The sequence below is a fragment of the Cynocephalus volans genome, chromosome 5 (genome assembly GCF_027409185.1).
Source record: "Cynocephalus volans isolate mCynVol1 chromosome 5, mCynVol1.pri, whole genome shotgun sequence".
Lineage (NCBI taxonomy): Eukaryota > Metazoa > Chordata > Mammalia > Dermoptera > Cynocephalidae > Cynocephalus > Cynocephalus volans.
Genome location: NC_084464.1, coordinates 136,642,995 through 136,661,287, shown reverse-complemented (window position 1 = coordinate 136,661,287; position 18,293 = coordinate 136,642,995). Strand labels below are relative to the sequence as shown.

At 36.1% G+C, this 18,293-nt stretch overlaps 1 protein-coding gene across 4 annotated transcripts in view; it reads left to right on the top strand.

Moving 5' to 3' along the window:
• The first annotated feature begins 1,525 nt into the window (after positions 1-1,525).
• The window catches only part of BCLAF1 (BCL2 associated transcription factor 1), a 29,196-nt gene continuing 12,428 nt past the window's right edge, over positions 1,526-18,293 (top strand). The window contains exons 1-9 of one of the 4 annotated variants that reach the window (XM_063096481.1): positions 1,533-1,700; positions 2,303-2,418; positions 7,773-7,876; positions 9,446-9,559; positions 10,536-11,444; positions 12,616-13,281; positions 13,421-13,590; positions 15,942-16,047; positions 17,122-17,206. In XM_063096481.1, coding sequence (XP_062952551.1) covers positions 9,456-9,559; positions 10,536-11,444; positions 12,616-13,281; positions 13,421-13,590; positions 15,942-16,047; positions 17,122-17,206 — 2,040 coding nt within the window. In that variant the 5' untranslated portion in view covers positions 1,533-1,700; positions 2,303-2,418; positions 7,773-7,876; positions 9,446-9,455. Of the gene's footprint in view, positions 1,701-2,302; positions 2,419-7,772; positions 7,877-9,445; positions 9,560-10,535; positions 11,445-12,615; positions 13,282-13,420; positions 13,591-15,941; positions 16,048-17,121; positions 17,207-18,293 lie in introns of all 4 variants that reach the window. The other 3 variants (XR_010023572.1, XM_063096483.1, XM_063096480.1) reach the window with 3 other exon arrangements.

Below are 18,293 nucleotides of genomic sequence, written 5' to 3'. Positions count from 1 at the left end.
TGGGATACCCTGAGCTGCTGTAGAGTCACCACGCAGAAGGAGGCCCTCACCAGATGTGTTCCCTGGACTTTGGACTTCCCAGCTTCTGAAACTGTAAGAAATACACTTCATTTCTTTATAAATTGCCCAGTTTCAGGTATTCTGTTATAAGCAACAGAAAATGGACTAATACAGCTAGAAAATGACCTTTCCACACATTTGCAATGGAATGCAGAGGAAGGTTTAATATCCTAGCCAGCAAAGTACTCCAGTCAGATTTTGGTGTATTTTGAATAAATGAATAATTTTTTAAAAATTTATGGTGGCTGGCTGGTATGTGGATCCTGACTCTTGACCTTGCTGTTATCAGCACCAGGCTCTCCCAAGTGTGTTGACCGGCCAGCCCCCTTTTTCTCTTTTCATACCGTTCATCCATTCAACAAATATTTACTGAACCCTTACTAAATGCTTAGGACCTGTCAGTATTGTACTTTTTGTAGTTGAGCTGGTAAATTGGCTTGTGAGGAGAGAATACACTAAAGACAGTACAAATTCACAACTCGGGCCCAATACTGGGTCAACTGACTGACAAGACTGGTCGCTAATTATAACTCTGAAATCCTTCAATATAGTTAACGTCCCTAAATATCAAAGTAATAACGGTTTTAGGGCCTAAAGAAGAAAGTGTAGCTCAGAGAAGTATTAATAGAAAATGTGCTAAGGCTCTTCGAAATTCTCTTCCAATCAAATGTGACTTGCCTATTTATAATCTGACAGATTCGTAATTTCGGAAGATCAAGCTATGTTGGGCTGCGCCCTTCGGCCGGCACAAACCATGGTCACAGGCTGAAAGCGTAACTGCTTCGTGCACTTTATTTTTACGCGTATGCCAGCGTTCCAAAATGCCGAAGTGGTAACGCTTTAACAAGGTCGCCAGGAAAGCGTCACTCCGCGTAGCCAGCCTCCCAAACAGCTTAAGCGGCTTCCGACTACAGCGGCGTGAGCTCGGAGTTGATCAGAAACCACTCAGGAAAGGGATTTAGATCGTGGCCATTTTTCAACAATTTAAGTGCGTTCGGCATTTTTAATAGAGAGCCAAAGCGACACTTCCTAGTCTGCAGCTGGGCGTCCAAGAAGAAACTCAACGCCTCCCGGCAGAGGGGACTCGGATCTGCGACCTCAGCCGCCTCTTGCCTTCTCGTTTTTTCCTCAGTGTGAAATTGTTTTGGGCCTGGTCTGGGTCGGTCACACAGAAAGAATGGACCAGATGGGCTAAGCGTAGCAGGAATTAGGGGCGATAATGAGCTCTAGAGAGTCCACTCAAAACGAGGCCGAGACGCCAGCGAATCCTACTGCGTAGCCGAGCGATCTCACGGCCTAGCGTGACACCCGCCCAGCTTCTTACCGCCACCCAGGCGGTCAGCGCTACCGCTCGAGGGCGGAGCCACTAGATCTTTGCGCGAGACCAGCCGCGCGATTTCCCAGAGAGCCTCAGGCAACGTCTCAGCAGCGGCCAGGGAGTCGGTCTAGGGCGGAAGGGTGGGCGGGGCTTGCCCAGATATTTAGCGGCAAACGAGGCCACGCCCTAGATCGGAAGTGACGGAGAAGAGCTAGCGCGTCGAAGCTACCTCTATGGTTTTCCTCTCGTTCTTGAGTCGGGAGATGGCCGCTGTGTGGTTACAACGGAGGTAAATCCTGAGAACCGTGCTTCGGCTTGTCAGGTAGGCCTCGCGCTGCATTCAGATTACTCAAAGGGCAGCGATATCGAGGACGAGTGAATATTGTAGACTCCTTTGTGGGTAGTGACGAGTTGGAGGCGTTGAGAGAATCTAGGAGTCGTTGCGCTGTTATTTATGCGTTTTTCCGTCAGCTTCCCTCAGGTTTTCGAGGCACTACTGACCGAAAAGGTGGGGGGGAGTGGGGTGAGTAGCGTGAACGGTGAGCGCGCGCGGGGTTGCGAACCTGGCTAGAAACCCAGAGACCGCGCGGCCTTCCCGTGCGCCTGCGCGTATTTCTATCTTCAACCCTTCCCCCATTTCTTCGGCACAGACCCCTGCGCGCGCCCGACTGAACGCTGTGCGCACGCGCGCTTGCTCTTTCCTCCTTTCCCCGCTTCCGGCGCCCGCGGCTTCCTGTGCTGCAACTTGTGTCCGCCTCTGATTGGCTGGGAGCGCTACCTTTCTTTTGGGGCTTTGGTAAAACAGCTGACCTGCAGCAACGTTCATTGGGTAGGCCGACCCTTTCTTTTTTTCTGTCTTTAAACTTCTTTTAATCGACTTCCCGTAGGTTTACGCCTCGTTTTTGTTATTCTGTTTGGTTTTAGGGTCGTGTGCTGGTTTTAGGATCGTGTACTGCTGTCCCTCGTAACTGACCCCGGCGCTAGTCCCCCTGGCAACCCACTGTGTTTTGACGCGAACGCGCACTTTCGATTCGCAGTCGGTGCGTAGTTCCTGTTTCCTAGCTTGGGGATCAGGTTTTAGCTGATGGCTCTAAGAGTGGTCATGCCACACTCGGGCCGAAAGTGCAGTTCTCCATGAGTACAGAAGCGAAGCTGTGTCCTTTAGGGAAGTGATTCAGCCCATTATATCGTATCAGAAATGTTGCAACCATGATTGGTAGACAGGTGGAATAAATGTGTGGGAATGGCGATTTGAGGTTATGGACTTTGCCCTCATTTAAATACATAAGTTAGCTTGATTTACTTTTAAGATTTATCTCTTCAGAATCGAGCAGCAGTACCGGCAGCAAATTTTCTACATCAAAATCTTTTTTTTAGCGTTTTAGAATTGGAAAAAAATGACTGAAGTTGAAAGCAAATGTGGCTAAACCTAAAGAAAAAAAAAAAAAAACAGCTACTTTAGACGTGTATCCTATTTGCAGCAGCGTCTTTTAAATTTTTTTGTTATTAAAAAGCAAAACAAAATTCCTCGTTCCTCGCGTGAATTCTCATTCCAGTTCAAGTCTTGTCGCAGTGGTTAGGCTACTATTTGGACATATTTTACATCAGTAAAACTGCTACAAGTTTATTTAGATTTTTGTGTGATCCTAATTAATTCAGGATAAGTCATTGGGTGGGAGGTATTGTGTGTCTCATGGTAACAATCTAAAGCCTATCTAGTGATGGCTTGTAGCATCTCTTTTTAAGGATTTCACAGGTTCACTATCATATTGTGATGAACACTGTAATCCCCTTTACTTTAGATAATTAAAATAGTGACAAAGGAGACTGTTTAGCTAGAGCCGGTTCTTTGAAGATATATAGTATTTTAAGACTTGTCAGACCTGTAAAAAGTACTACTCAACTGGTAGGCTCAGGTCTAGTTGAATTTGTTGAACGACTTGTGGGCAGCAAGCTAGGTTAATGTGTGATGAGAAGACATGGAAACAGGTTTTTTTCAGTTCTATATATAGGAGTTTTCAGAAACTACATTTGAAGTCATTAGTTGAACAGTAGCTAAATTTTGCTGTGTTTACTGTGATTAGTTTTTTAAAGAAACAGGTAGATAAGGAAATCAAGACGACCAGCATATAAATCTGGGTAATAAGTGTAAATGTTGGGGATATACTTGTTGGATATGAATTTGCTCATTTTTCACATCCCGCTTTTTAAACGATGGTCATCAATATTAGCTCAGAGTCATAATCATTTAATATTTTGTTTGACGGTTCCCAAGACTTTAAAACAATCTACTGGCATGAAGGTAATAATACTAGCCTACATTTGTGTAATATTTTGGAGTTTTCAAACACCTTAATTTTACTTGATCTAGTATTTCACCATTTTCTAGGTAGAGGCTAAAAAGGTAGAAAACTTAAGTCTACATAAACCAGGAAGTGGCACAACCTAGTCTAGAATGCAGGTATTCTCATTTTCTGGTCTGTGCTCTTCCTTTTAGCAGAATGTGGACTAAGAACTAAAAATTTGTGACTAAACCTTTCTTTATTCTTTTTTGAGAACTTTTAATTGTGGAAAATTTCAAGCAAAAAAATAGGATAGTTCAGTGAACTTCCATCTGGGTTTAATAATTAGTAACATTTTACCAATCTCGTGTGATATTCTTTGTTTACTTTTTTTAGTGGAATATTTTAAAGGAAAATTCCAGACATTCTATTAAGCATTTCCGCAAAGACAATGTAATGCTTATTAATAGTATATCAAAAATTTTAGTGTAACCTTATATGTAAGAATCACTTGAAGTAAACTTTATGGATAGCCTGCAGAAAGACTCACAGACAAGGTTTACCAATAATCATAGCTAATGCTTGATTGCATTCCATGTACCGAACATTAAGCTAAGCTGTTTACATTCATTAGTTCATTTAGCCTCAAATCTATAAGTATCATTATTAGCCTTATTTTACACCTGTAGATATAAAGGTGAAAGAGTTTAAGGTAATTTGTCCAGTGTTAGGCACCTAGTTAATGGTTGAGCCGGGTTTTGAACCTACTCTAGCTGGTGTAATAGTCGTGGGATTTTTTTTTTTTTTTAGGATTTTTAAAGATGTGAATAGCAATAATTTGATTACAAAAATCTGGGACCAAAACTCCTTGAGAGAGCTGAAGTGGAGACTTGGATGAAGTATGCTTGAGATGGTAACCTAAAGAATCCATTTTGGAGGGTCTCATCTTGGTTATTTTGTCAAGCCCAGTTTCTTTTCTCTTCTAATCATTTGTGTTCTAGCTAGTCATTATGTATTATTTCATTAAAGACAGGCTTTGTTAAGATTTAAGAACTTTACTTTTAAAAATAATGCCTAATTTATTTTATCTTGTTCCTCACTGGTTAAATCAATTTGATAGAGATGCATGAGGCAGTTTATTCCTCATCTCTAATTACAAATGGAATGTGTTAGTAAGTGATCTTGGTGTAATAAAGGGAAGATTGCTATGGTATTTTGAAATATACTTTTGGGTTTTGGCCACATCAGGCACCTGTTTACGGTATTGGAGAAGAGAGCACAGGAATTGGAATCAGGAAATTTCAGTCAAATTTTGGATTAACCATTTACACTGTTATTATGGGTCCTAAAAGGGCAAATATATTTTGTATTTTCTCCCCAAATTTGCCCTTCTCCCATATGCTTGAGCCCAAAACTTAGGACTTAGGGGCACTATTGATTTTTCATTTTTTCCTCACTCCCTGTGCTCCATACCCCCAACAGACTATGAGCAAGTCAAGTCAGATTCTGGATTTGCCTTTTTTCTATTGCTACCACCTTATTCAGGCAACCGTTAATTTCAGCCTTCTAATTGGTCTCTTGGCTGGTGTCTATCCTCTCTACCCAGCAGCCATCTTAAAATGTAAATCAGACAGTGTGACTCCACTGATCAGACCTTCAAGGGGTTTCCCAGTAGAGTTAGAGTAAATCCATACTCCTTACTTTGGCATACTAGATAGTGTTTGATCCAGTCCATTCCTATTTCTCTCTTATCTTATACCCTTAACTCCTTGATCACAGTGCTTTAACATTCTTACTGGTCTTTCTGTCCTGAATTTGCCAAGTTTGTGTCCTCTGTCTAGAGTGCTCTTCATTCCGTGGATCTTTGCAACGTTCCTCGTTTTTAGCTTAAATGTTACTTCCTTAAAGAGGGCACAGGATCCACTTAAGTAGTCCCTCCTCCCCTCCCCCTCCTAACACATCACTTTGTGTTTTTTCCTCCACCTTCCAGTGCTATTTGGTGTTTTCTTTTCTTTTTTTTTTTTCTGTCTTCCCCTCACTAAATCTTGGAGAGTAGGGAACTTAATGTTTCACTTAAAATGCTATATTCTCAGCACTGGTATACTAGTACTTGGCATGTAATAGGCACTTAGATAAATTCAGATGTATTCTGAAAGCTTAGAGTTCTCTTCATTTGAAGGATGGCATTAATATGTAGCTCATGAAATTACCAAGATTAAATGAGATGGTTTTATTTAAAGTCACCTACACAGTTCTTGGCATGTGGTTGGAATTTAGATACTTAGTTTACTTTGATTGCTTGCTGATACTTGTTCCTTTCTAGTTGGATTTTGGAGGGCAGGGACTTCTTACATAGTCATGTCTCCCATAATACTTAGCATAGTGCTTTCTACACAGACTTTCATGTTTAAAAAAAATTAGCTGAGCTGATCATAGTCTTTGGTACCGACTGTTGTGTCACATTTTACATTTCATTTGAGTTCTTCCTGTGGATACTTGAATATGTTATAGATTGTAAATGAGAATAAATACTCAATGGTGTAACAGCCTACATACAGTACTTCCTCTCTCAGTTTTCTCTTTCTAGTATATGTTTTATTGGAACTTCAAAAAATCATGACTTGGAGTAAAGAGAGATTTGGTAGTTGATTTTTCTCTGAAATAGCCTTTTTGGATTGTTAGGGGAAGCATTAGCTAAAATGAGCCTTGTACCACTTTGACTTCTAGGTCAGAATAAAGTTTCATAACGACACCAATTTGGAAGAGTAGCATTATTCTCTGCCCACTTGGGGATTTTGATATTTTAAAAACTAAACTTGTGTGCACTTTGCAAATCCTTTTGTGTTTGTACCCGAGCCTATGTGGTTTTTTGTTTTTTCTACTTTTCATTTTAGAATGTTTCCCATAATTACTAAGTTCCTATTCCTCCTTCCTAATTTGAACTTCAGATAGCTTATTTATCTCCCTGGCTGTAGGGCTATGGTTATTTAGGGGACACCATTCTTTTTTTGACACCATTCTTGATTCACAGTTTAATCTTATTATTTCTTTTTCGTATATCCGATTTTAATGCATTTTAAAAGTTGGATTGTTACTTGGTAAGATTCACGGATTTTCATTTTCATGTATTTTTTTTTTCCTTGAAGCTTGTTTATAAATTCTTTGAGTGCTGGCATATATCAATCATGTATTCTTTAATTTAGTTTCTGCTCACCTGGTGGTTTTTGACTATCCTTTGCACGTGATTGATAATCTTTGAATATCAAGGCTGATCTCTTCAGTACTGATAACTTCTTAATATTTTGTGCATAAGTTAAATTTATTTGCATAGTAATAATAACTGGTTTTGGAAGAGTATTGACTTCCAATAGATACTTGTTTATTGTGGTCTGTTCTGTTCGAATGTCTGTACATGTATCAAAATGTTTTTAGGCACAAAGCTTAGAGTTACCGTGATGGCAATTAAACAGTAATTTAAAATATCAGTATCAGGTGAAACTAAACTGTATGAAAGGAAGTGCCAAGAGAATAAGTAGCAGAGCATTAAAATAAACTGGTCATATTTTAGATGTTATAAACAGTAGCTTTATGAATATTAACTACAGATTGCATGATATGTTTTGATATACCAAGATGGCATTATGCTAGCTACTTTGGAATTTTCTGATAGAATGACATGTCTTCTGTTTTCTGAAGCCCAAATTGCTAGAATTGGAATTCAAGTTTTTAAAATATTTTTTTCTTTTTCTTATTTTGGAATTCAAGTATTTAAATTAAAAAGTTTAAGATGTTCTCAGTTTCATGATGCATTGCTGCATTGTGATTAAAAAAAGTTGAGGCTGGCCAGTTAGCTTTTCTGGTTAGAGCATGGTGTTATAACACCAAGGTCAAGAGTTTGGATCATTCCCTTATTAGCCAGCTGCCAAAAAAAAAAAAAAAAAAAAAGTCAAGCTTTAAGCTTTTGTGGTTAAAATTTACTGTTTCCTAAATCAGTTTCCCCTTTCCTGAAATTCTAAGTGCCTTTATTATTTTATTGCAGTGCTCAATATAGGCATTGTAAGCAGTAGATATTTAATTTACCATAAATCAAACTCATTTTTTATCTTTGCTAGGAATTTGAAGTTAGAGTTTAATTTCTCAGAACGTTCTCTCCAGGAAGAATTGTACAGTATCTCAAAGACTTCACTTGACTTCTGGATCCTTCATAAAGCCTGAGGTAAGTAGCATTCATTATTTTAGTTTTCAGTTTTGGCTTATTTGAGAAAATGTGACTACTGAACTGATGATTCAGGTGGAGTGATTAAAAGTGATTTGGTTGTTTTGATGATTTGTATGAAGTAAACCATACTTTAAGTTAGGTTTAGGAAAAAGATTTCCATTTCTCCTGTTTCTATTTTGTGTATCTGCTTTTTCTACTTACATTAAACATATCTGCTAAAAGACTCAGAACACACAAAGCTATTTAAAGACAAAGACAAAGTCCCTGCTACTTAATTCATTTTTCCTTTATATAAATAAGAGAAGTTCCATAACACAGCTATTTTTGCCCTACTGCACTGTTAAGGTAGTTAAAATTGATTGCCTATTATGTGCCAAACACCGTATTAAGTGTTTCAACTCATTTATTCCTCTGTGAAGTGTAGGTACTGTTATTTTCTTCATTTTACCTTTGGGGAGACCAAGGCTCAGAGAGATTAAGGAGCTTGCCCAAGATTACACAACTCTTAACCTGGATTTGAATCCAGATAGTCTAAATGTAGAGGTCATGTTCTTAGCTGCTTTTAGCTAAGTGTATATTTTTGCAGGAGGGTGGAAAAAACGTCAATCCAAATTTCTTTTGGACTGATAATTTTTGATAGGTATGCTTTCTTACCACTCATCTTGAAATCTCAAGTGTGTTTATTAAAAATTTTCCTTTGTGAAGATTAGATCTTAGAGATAAGTAGACCTGACTGTTACTGATTTCCCTACCCACTGAGGTCTAATTATACCATTAGGTATACCATGTAGTGTTTTAAAAGTTAAAAACTGGTGCCTAAGTTTTCTTTTCTTGTAGTTCTAATATCTTTTCTTGCAGTAATCTCTCCAGTTCCTTTAATTCACTTTCATCTTACCAAATGCTACAGGGTGACGTAGGCATTGTCATATAAGTCCATTTTTATTCTGCAGTCATGATTACTAAGAACTAGAGCCATGTCTCCTGCTGTTCAGAGACTTAGTGACCTTTATTCTACTAGGAGACTATCCAGTACCACTCTAGGCAGTAATTATATACATGGAGAGGTCAAGTTAGTCCCATTTCAGGGTTATAAAGCACTATGATGAATGTGGTAGGTTTATTTTTTTCAGTATTGTGGCACTTATTTTTTTTGTCTCAAGTTCCTTATGTGTAATACTCTGACATTATTTGTCTCTTTTACAGGAAAGGTAGCCAGTTGTATTGGGCATGGAATAACATCTAACATGCTGCTGCAATCTCATATCATTGCTCTTTCTGGCTTTTGCAGCTGCTGCCTTTTTGGATTGAGGCACATGGGTGGGGCAGTCCATAGAAATCTTCTGTTGTGTCTTCAGTATACAATACCTGTCATGCAGGTGAAAAGAGTTTTAGTCAGGGATAATTGACCTGTCTTCTAAATACTCATTTGGAGAGAATGATAATGATGAATAATATCTTTAGAGAAACTTATAAAATTTAGTTTGTATATGAAAATAAGTAAATAATAATGTGAAACTTCTTCAGTCATATTGTGATTTTAACCTTTTTTGCTCTTCATTTGACTAGGAGAAAAGAAATGGGTCGCTCCAATTCTAGATCACATTCTTCAAGATCAAAATCTAGATCACAGTCTAGTTCTCGATCAAGATCAAGATCACACTCTAGAAAGAAGAGATACAGGTGAATTAATTCTTTTGATAATGATAATTATATCAGTTAGTATTTATTGAGTGTTTGCTATATAAAGACACAGTGTTAAACCCAGTAATATATTTTATTTTCAAAAAATCTTATGAAATGGATCTATTGTTAACATCAGTTTAGAGTTGGAGAAATTGAGAATTGTCCAAGTTGCGAACTAGTTACTGGCAGGGCTTGGTTTAGAATCCAGTTAGTCTGACTCCATATCTCAGATTTTACTGTACTGTGCTAATATATGGTGGATTTCTTTGTATTTATCAATAATGTTAAGAGATGAATTGGATAATGTAAGAATTATTTGGCAGTAAAACAATCTACATATTGTTTCATAGCTTCTTATTTCTGACTCTAAATTCTAACAAAAGAATAACTTCATTTTTTAAGTTTAAAAATGATTAACTCTGGTGGTTTTTCTTCAAATAATAATGCATACTTATTAGCACAGAAAATAGAAACCAGAAGTTGAAAATAAAAGTAACCATAATTCCATGAAGAATTAAAACTAGTTTATGACTTTTCTGTATTGTTTTACTAGGCCTAATTTTATATGATGTATATACTTAACCAGTAGTATTTCACTGTATATAGTGTTGTGTAATCTTTTTGCCCATTTAACAGTACATGATGCTATGGCATTAAATATTCTTTTATACTAACACTTTCAAGTGCCTTCCTAGATGTACTATAATTTGCTAATACGTCCTATTGTTGGAGATGCAGATCCCCCTTCCTCGGTTTTCTGTGCGTTCATTCCTAAGACCTTTCATTTGTTCATTATTTACCTTAGAAGTGAGACTTTTTTGATTAGAAACAGTAAACTTTTATACAAATGATATTTTTAAAAAATGTACACTTTTACCTTTGACTATTTACATGTTATATTAAGCCAGAAATTTTTAGAGTGGTAGGATGGAATATTTTATTTTTCTTGTATTGATATTTATTTCATTTTTAGTTCTAGGTCCCGTTCCAGGACATATTCAAGGTCTCGTAGTAGAGATCGTATGTATTCTAGAGATTATCGTCGAGATTACAGAAATAATAGAGGAATGAGACGACCTTATGGGTACAGAGGAAGGGGGAGAGGGTATTATCAAGGAGGAGGAGGTAGATATCATCGAGGTGGTTATAGACCTGTCTGGAATAGAAGGCACTCTAGAAGTCCTAGACGAGGTCGTTCACGTTCCAGGAGTCCAAAAAGAAGATCTGTTTCTTCTCAAAGATCCAGAAGCAGATCTCGCCGTTCATATAGATCCTCTAGGTCTCCAAGGTCATCCTCTTCTCGTTCTTCATCCCCATATAGCAAATCTCCTGTCTCTAAAAGACGAGGGTCTCAGGAAAAACAAACCAAAAAAGCTGAAGGGGAACCCCAAGAAGAGAGTCCTTTGAAAAGTAAAACGCAGGAGGAACCGAAAGATACATTTGAACATGACCCATCTGAATCTATTGATGAGTTTAATAAATCAGCCACATCTGGTGATATTTGGCCTGGTCTTTCAGCTTATGATAATAGTCCCAGATCACCCCATAGTCCTTCACCTATTGCTACACCTCCTAGTCAGAGTTCATCTTGCTCTGATGCCCCTATGCTTAGTACAGTCCACTCTGCAAAAAATACCCCTTCTCAACATTCACATTCCATTCAACATAGTCCTGAAAGGTCTGGGTCTGGTTCTGTTGGAAATGGATCTAGTCGATATAGTCCTTCTCAGAATAGTCCAATTCATCACATCCCTTCACGAAGAAGCCCTGCAAAGACAATCACACCACAGAATGCTCCAAGAGATGAGTCTAGGGGACGTTCCTCATTTTATCCTGATGGTGGAGATCAGGAAACTGCAAAGACTGGAAAGTTCTTAAAAAGGTAAAAACAAATGTAGAGAATTTAGATTATAATATTAATGCTTTTGTTCTTTAAATTTTATTTGGAATTATAAAGACTTAAAATCATATTGTGTATTTAGCTGTTTTTACTCATGACTTTATAATTTCAAATTGTCTTTACTTATACCTGGTAAACTTTGGAAGCTAACGCGTTTTAGTAAAAACTAATTTCTGTTTTTCCTTCTAATTTTCTCCATTTTTCATCAGTCCAGAATTAAAAGTATAAATGAGGAGAAATTGAGTAGCATAAAGCATAACTAATGATTTATGTTTAAAAATTTTTAGAAATTAATTTTATGTTAGGGCATTGAGAGCTATTTTCTTCTTTTTGCCATTAGAATGTGTCCTGTATAAGTAATGCTGTCATATTACAAGTTCTTACTTGTGTGTATTATAAACAATCCAGCTGTCAATATTTAATAAATTCTGCATGGTTATGGAAAAGACAATGGTATTTTTCACTGACTCTAATGACATTTTAAACACTTTGTTTAAATTCTGATTTCAAATGTTGCTGAGAGCTGCTAACAAACTTATTCAAAATTGCTTGCTAATGTAGTGTGATTGACTTAAAAGTGAGGAAATAGAGCAAATGTGTTATTGTGTAGCACTGTATAATCTAGAATGAATTTTATTATTGAACTGATACTTAGTTTCTGCTTAATATTGCCAGAAATCATTTTCTGGAGCAAAGGATATGAACTATTTTGTGATTCACATAGAGTATTAAATACCTTCAACTGCATTGAAGTCCATTTGTATGGCTCTTATTTATATTAATAGATAAGAAGTAAGTAAAATAGTCTGAAATCTTGAGTGTAAGTAGAATTTTAATTAGGTATATGTGTTGTTTGTTTAGTGGTTCTTAACCTCAAAAATGAAACAGGCTGCGTTGTGCATTATAGGATCTCTATAGAAGTTTGGATTTGTTAGTGCAGAATTGTGGACTTTGACTAAATAGAACAGGTTTTTGTAGATGTCTTTATCTTAAAAATCAGTACATTCTTTCTGAAAGTGGAGTCTGAAAAAACACTTTTCAGTAGGGTTATTTTACTGCTGGTCCTGTGGTATTGGGTAACACATTTAAATATACAAGTTATCGACAGTGAGTGCAATCCAGAGTTACTATCCTCTTCTTTGCTTATTCACAGGTTCACAGATGAAGAGTCTAGAGTATTCCTGCTTGATAGGGGTAATACCAGGGATAAAGAGGCTCCAAAGGAGAAAGGATCAGAGAAAGGGAGGGCAGAGGGAGAATGGGAAGATCAGGAAGCTCTAGATTACTTCAGTGATAAAGAGTCAGGAAAACAAAAGTTTAACGATTCAGAAGGGGATGACACAGAGGAGACAGAGGATTATAGACAGTTCAGGAAGTCAGTCCTCGCAGACCAGGGTAAAAATTTTGCTACTGCGTCTCACCGGAATACTGAGGAGGAAGGACCCAAGTACAAGTCCAAAGTTTCGCTGAAAGGCAGTAGAGAAAGTGATGGATTTAGAGAAGAAAAAAATTATAAACTTAAAGAGACTGGATACGTAGTGGAAAGGCCTAGCACTACTAAAGATAAGCACAAGGAAGAAGACAAAAGTTCTGAAAGAATAACAGTGAAGAAAGAAACTCAGTCACCTGAGCAGGTAAAATCTGAAAAGCTCAAAGACCTCTTTGATTACAGTCCCCCTCTACATAAGAATCCAGATACACGAGAAAAGTCTACCTTCAGAGAGGAGAGCCCACTTAGGATCAAAATGATAGCCAGTGATTCTCATCGTCCTGAAGTCAAACTCAAAATGGCACCTGTTCCTCTTGATGATTCTAACAGGTAATTCCACATTGATCCCCAGTAAATAATATGTATAGTTAGTTAATATTTCACCTAGTTATTTTGTTTTCTGAATATACCGTTTTCATATTCAAACAAATGGTGTATTTTGTTTGTGTGTGTTATCAATATGTTCCAGACCTGCTTCCTTGACTAAAGACAGGCTACTTGCTAGTACACTTGTCCATTCTGTCAAGAAGGAGCAAGAATTCCGGTCCATCTTTGACCACATTAAGTTGCCACAGGCCAGCAAAAGCACTTCAGAGTCATTTATTCAACACGTTGTGTCCTTGGTTCATCATGTTAAAGGTATGCTTAGTATGTTTACTGTTGTGAATTAAATTTCTCTTGCATTCAAATAAAAAAATGAGTGGTCATGTTTAATAATTAATGTACCCCAGAGCTAGCAGGTATACTTCAATACCATTAAAATTTTGGAAAAATGAAGTCTCATGGAAGATATACCAGTCTTGCTAGCATTGAAACTTATGCAGATATTGAATAAAAAGTGATCGAAATGCTAGAGTTATAAAAACATACCCTAAAAATCTATATCATGATAAAATGGTGTAAATTTGTTTAATGCTAAACATTTTCTTAAAATGTCATTATAATGTGTTTGGAGTGCAAAATGCTTATAAGTTATCCTTCATTGCATGTCTGTGACTTGTGATAATATACTTTTGGCACAGATTTATAACAACGTGAGGCAGTATTATTACTGAGTATTATTTACTAAGAATAAAGAAACCTGAAATCAGTGGAAAAACAGTATTTCCTATTTTCTTTTTATGCTACTTAATTGATTGTAATACTTAATTTTTAAAAATGATTATAAATAAACTAGAAGAAAATTGATCAGGATTTTTAAAGGGGAAAAAAGTTCAAGAAATTTAAGAGTATATTAGATGAATATTGATTATATGAGTAGTGACTAATTAGGATAATAATGATGATGTTTCTTTAGGTCCTGAAGATAAGGGTGTTCATTTCAACTAAAGTAATGACTTTCTGTTTTCACAATACATAATTCTAGTTTCAGAGTTACTAATGATTTTTAAAGATTTTTAGGGTATGATTTTTTGGGCAATTAGGTTAAGGTTTGTTTTTGTTATTTTGTTTTTAATGTTTAAAAGGCATCTTACTGTGAAACAGGTTCTTTCCCAGGAACCTCTGTGGCTGTTGGTCTTAAAAGCCTTTTTTTTTTTTCAAGTTTATCTTTGGACATGAGAACAACTCATAATAATAGCTCAAACTTGTCACTAGCAATTCTTTATGCACTTTGTATTTCAAAACAGTGAATAGTTAATTTCTTTTTGGCTGTAATTATTTAAACATGGTAACAGAAGTGTTTTGCTGTTTGGCTGTAAGTAGATCTGTGAACCAGTTGATGACCATATTATTGTGGTACATAAAATATGAAACATTTCTTTTTTTCTTTTTTTTTCTTTTTTTTCACCTTTTTTGACCTGTCTCCACATTTTACATTTTATTGCTGAATTTTGAGATCAGGTTTTCATAAATTTTTTCCTTTTTCATTTTCTTTTTCCTTTTTTAAAAGAATTGTAGTTATGTTTCATAATTGGTATTGTGCAACCGGTCTGAACAGCTCTTTCTTTATATAGAGCTGAAAATGCCCAGTGATGTTTTCTTTTTCATTGTAACTAGGTCCTGGAATATGTTTTGAAATGGCAAAATCCATGTTTCAAAGTAAAATAGCTGTTGAAAGATACAGGCAAAGTTGAATCTTCTGTCTTCCTGGCAAAAATGGCATAAAAACTGAGTTGCTAGCTCAAATTCCTGGGTTTCATGGAATTATGATTGAGGCACTACCCTTGTAGTGGCCGTTTCAAGTTTTAATGATTGGTTATGAGACATGTGCTGGATATTGGGCGGTAAGTTGACACAGATGTATGTTGACCTGTTAAGCAGATAGCTTGCCATAATGTAACATTTCATAGCTCATAACTTAATACGTCTATTTTACATTTACAGAATATCTTGAAGAGGTTGAAAAACTAATCAGTATTGATATTAGTAATTTTAAAATTATTTAAAGAAAGACAACAGTACTAAATGTGCTGTCAGATTTGCCAAGATGCCAGATTTTTGGAATGATTAGTGCAATGTTAACTGAGTTAAAAATATTTTTCCAATTGAATGGAAGTATTCAGTTTTTTCTTAAATCTATTTCTGTTAATATGTCACCATAGTTCTTAGTGAAATAAGTTTTAGTTTACTTGACCCAGTTTTATAGTTATTTCCATATTTTTTGTTTTCTGCAAGTGATTAGTTGAAGTACCTTCATTGGTTCATATTGGCAAGGTAATAAAGACATCCACATATTATTGTTCCTTTTTGTTCTGTTTGAGGAAGTAGTGGATTAGTGAAATGGAATTATTCCTCTTGCTTTAACCTATTAATTTTTCTTGGATTATATGAAGTATTGACCAGGGATCTGTGAGGAACTTTGCAAACACCTTTTGAGGTACAAGAATTTGAAGGGTAAGGGTTGGAGGTTTTTTTAACACTTGATTCTCTTCTGCTAGGTTTCTTGAGCATTTTTTAATTTCTTTTCATCTGCTACATGCCCTTCTGTCACAAATGAAACTCCCTCTTAAAAGATAACTAACTGGGCAGTATTTCTCCTAAATCAACAGAGCAATACTTCAAATCAGCTGCACCGACCCTAAATGAGCGGTTCACTTCGTATCAGAAAGCCACTGAAGAACATAGTACCCGGCAAAAGAGCCCTGAGATACACAGGTATGTGTACTATTGAGTTAGCATATAAAAATGTTGTTTTGATAGGAAGACACTGTTTAAACAAGATTATGTTGGAAGTGTGCTGTCATAATGATGAAATAAACTGGTGTGATTTCATTTATATTTTGAATAGATGTTTCCAAGTCTTGAAAATTTTATAATTTATTCTTTTTTAATTTTCAGTTTACTTGATTCAAACTAGTTGTTAGAACTTAAAACACCACTCTGCAGTATGGAATTAAATAGGTACCAGTTCATTTGCCTTTTGGGAAGGGGACAGACACTAGAGTAACCCTTGAATTTACTTCCAGTAAGTTTGTGAAATAAAAATGCTTGGTGAGAAGTAGAACTATTTTTTTTCATAAAAAGAGCATGAATGTTGAACTTAGACAATTGTGTTGAAATCTTGGCTCTGTCACTTCATTTGCATTATGATGAACGAATTATTTAATTTCTGGACGTCAGTTTTTCTCTCTACAAAATAAGGGTAATAATGCCCACTTCCTTCAGGGTGGTGTTGACAATTAGTGGTGTTGGTTATAAAGTATCTAATGATGCTAAGTACATAGTGGGTGTGGTTTTGGTGGTGACTGCTAAAGCAGCACTGGGAAGTTGCAACTAATAGTAGTTTAAAAAGGCAAGGCAAGGCAAAGCACAGAATAAAATCTTAAGACGCACTGAATATGTACAAATATGGAAGACTTCCTAGGAGCAGATATTCCTATTCATGTGCATTCATTGAGGGTACTAATTTATTATAGTTGCATGATGACTGACACTTTAAAGATATTCAGTTTAATCAGTTTATTTTTGATTGTTAAAATAAGTTCGATGTTTTAATTGGTCAGGCTTCATAAAAATCAGCTGGTTAAAACATTTTAGTTCATTCTTAATGGATATAGTTTTTATTTCTTAACTATTAGGAATTAGATTAATAGTCTTACTGTGCTATATTAGTTGATTGGGAGACAAATAACTGCCTAGTATCTCTTACGAAAATGGACACTACTGTGGATGTTTTTGAACCTATAAAGTTAATAATGTGACTACAAATACACCTTATTTTACATTAAGGAGAATTGACATCTCTCCAAGTGCTCTGAGGAAGCATACTCGTTTAGCAGGGGAAGAGAGAGTTTTCAAAGAAGAAAATCAAAAGGTATGTTTTTGAATGTCCTTTTTTTTCATGTTAAGTTCAGCTTAGTTAATTATATTGTACTAAATATAGTTTTGCAAGGCAAAATGTTTACAGGTGGTATCTTCTATTCTTGTAAATACATTGTATATATTATAGTGTTCATAGTGTTCTTTCCTAGAAGAAATTAAGCTGACACTATACCAAGTGTCTGAAGTTAAACCAAGAGTACATTTTGGAAATGCTAATGAAAGGAAAAATTTAGTTGTAAGAATAGGCAATTAGTGGGTAGACAAAGGAAAATTATAAAATCAAAGGTACAAATTATATTAGAGTTTCTATAGAGTTTTGAGGTGAGGTGAATGAGCTAGAATAAATATTCCTTGATGTGTGTGTGCCTAAATTATTTCTAGGTTCATCACAGATAACAAGAAGTAATCCCTATGTTACTTGGCATTTTTGATGTGGATTCAGAAATAAGCATTCTGAGAACTGATTTATAAGTGAATGTTTGGAACAAAAACTATTTGTTAGTATTGGAATATTTATGGATTGGGGGAATGGCTTTTAAACTTGAGAAAGGAGCCTGTGAAAGATAGGCTTTGGAGGTGGGGAGGAGGCTTGGTGAGAATGGCATTAGGTGGTTAAGGGAACTCTGGTATGCTCTAACAATTCAAATTTGACATTTGCTAGGTAGACTAGTCTATGTGACAGGCTATAAAGTGTCTAGTAGTAGAAATGTGGGGAAAAGTAGAAAGGGAGTAACTTCCTGTTTTGAAAAGATAGGGAACTTGGAAGTACTGCACTGCTTGGTTCCTCTGCACTGCTTGGTTCCAGTTCTGGCTGTCACTAAGTACTATGTATATAATTGGAAAATAATTAGCTTCTTGAACCTTGGTTTTCTAACTAGAAAAATTATTAGAATACATCTTTTTTGCAGAATTGTTGAATAATTGGACTATTTTGAAAACATTGGCATTTTTATTACTAGAAGCTATTTCTGACAGTGGTTGTATACAAATTGTTTAATAGGGCATGCTGTTAACTTACTAGATGTGGTATCTAGAGCTTACAAAGACTGGCTTTTTTTTTGCATGGGGTATATTGATCT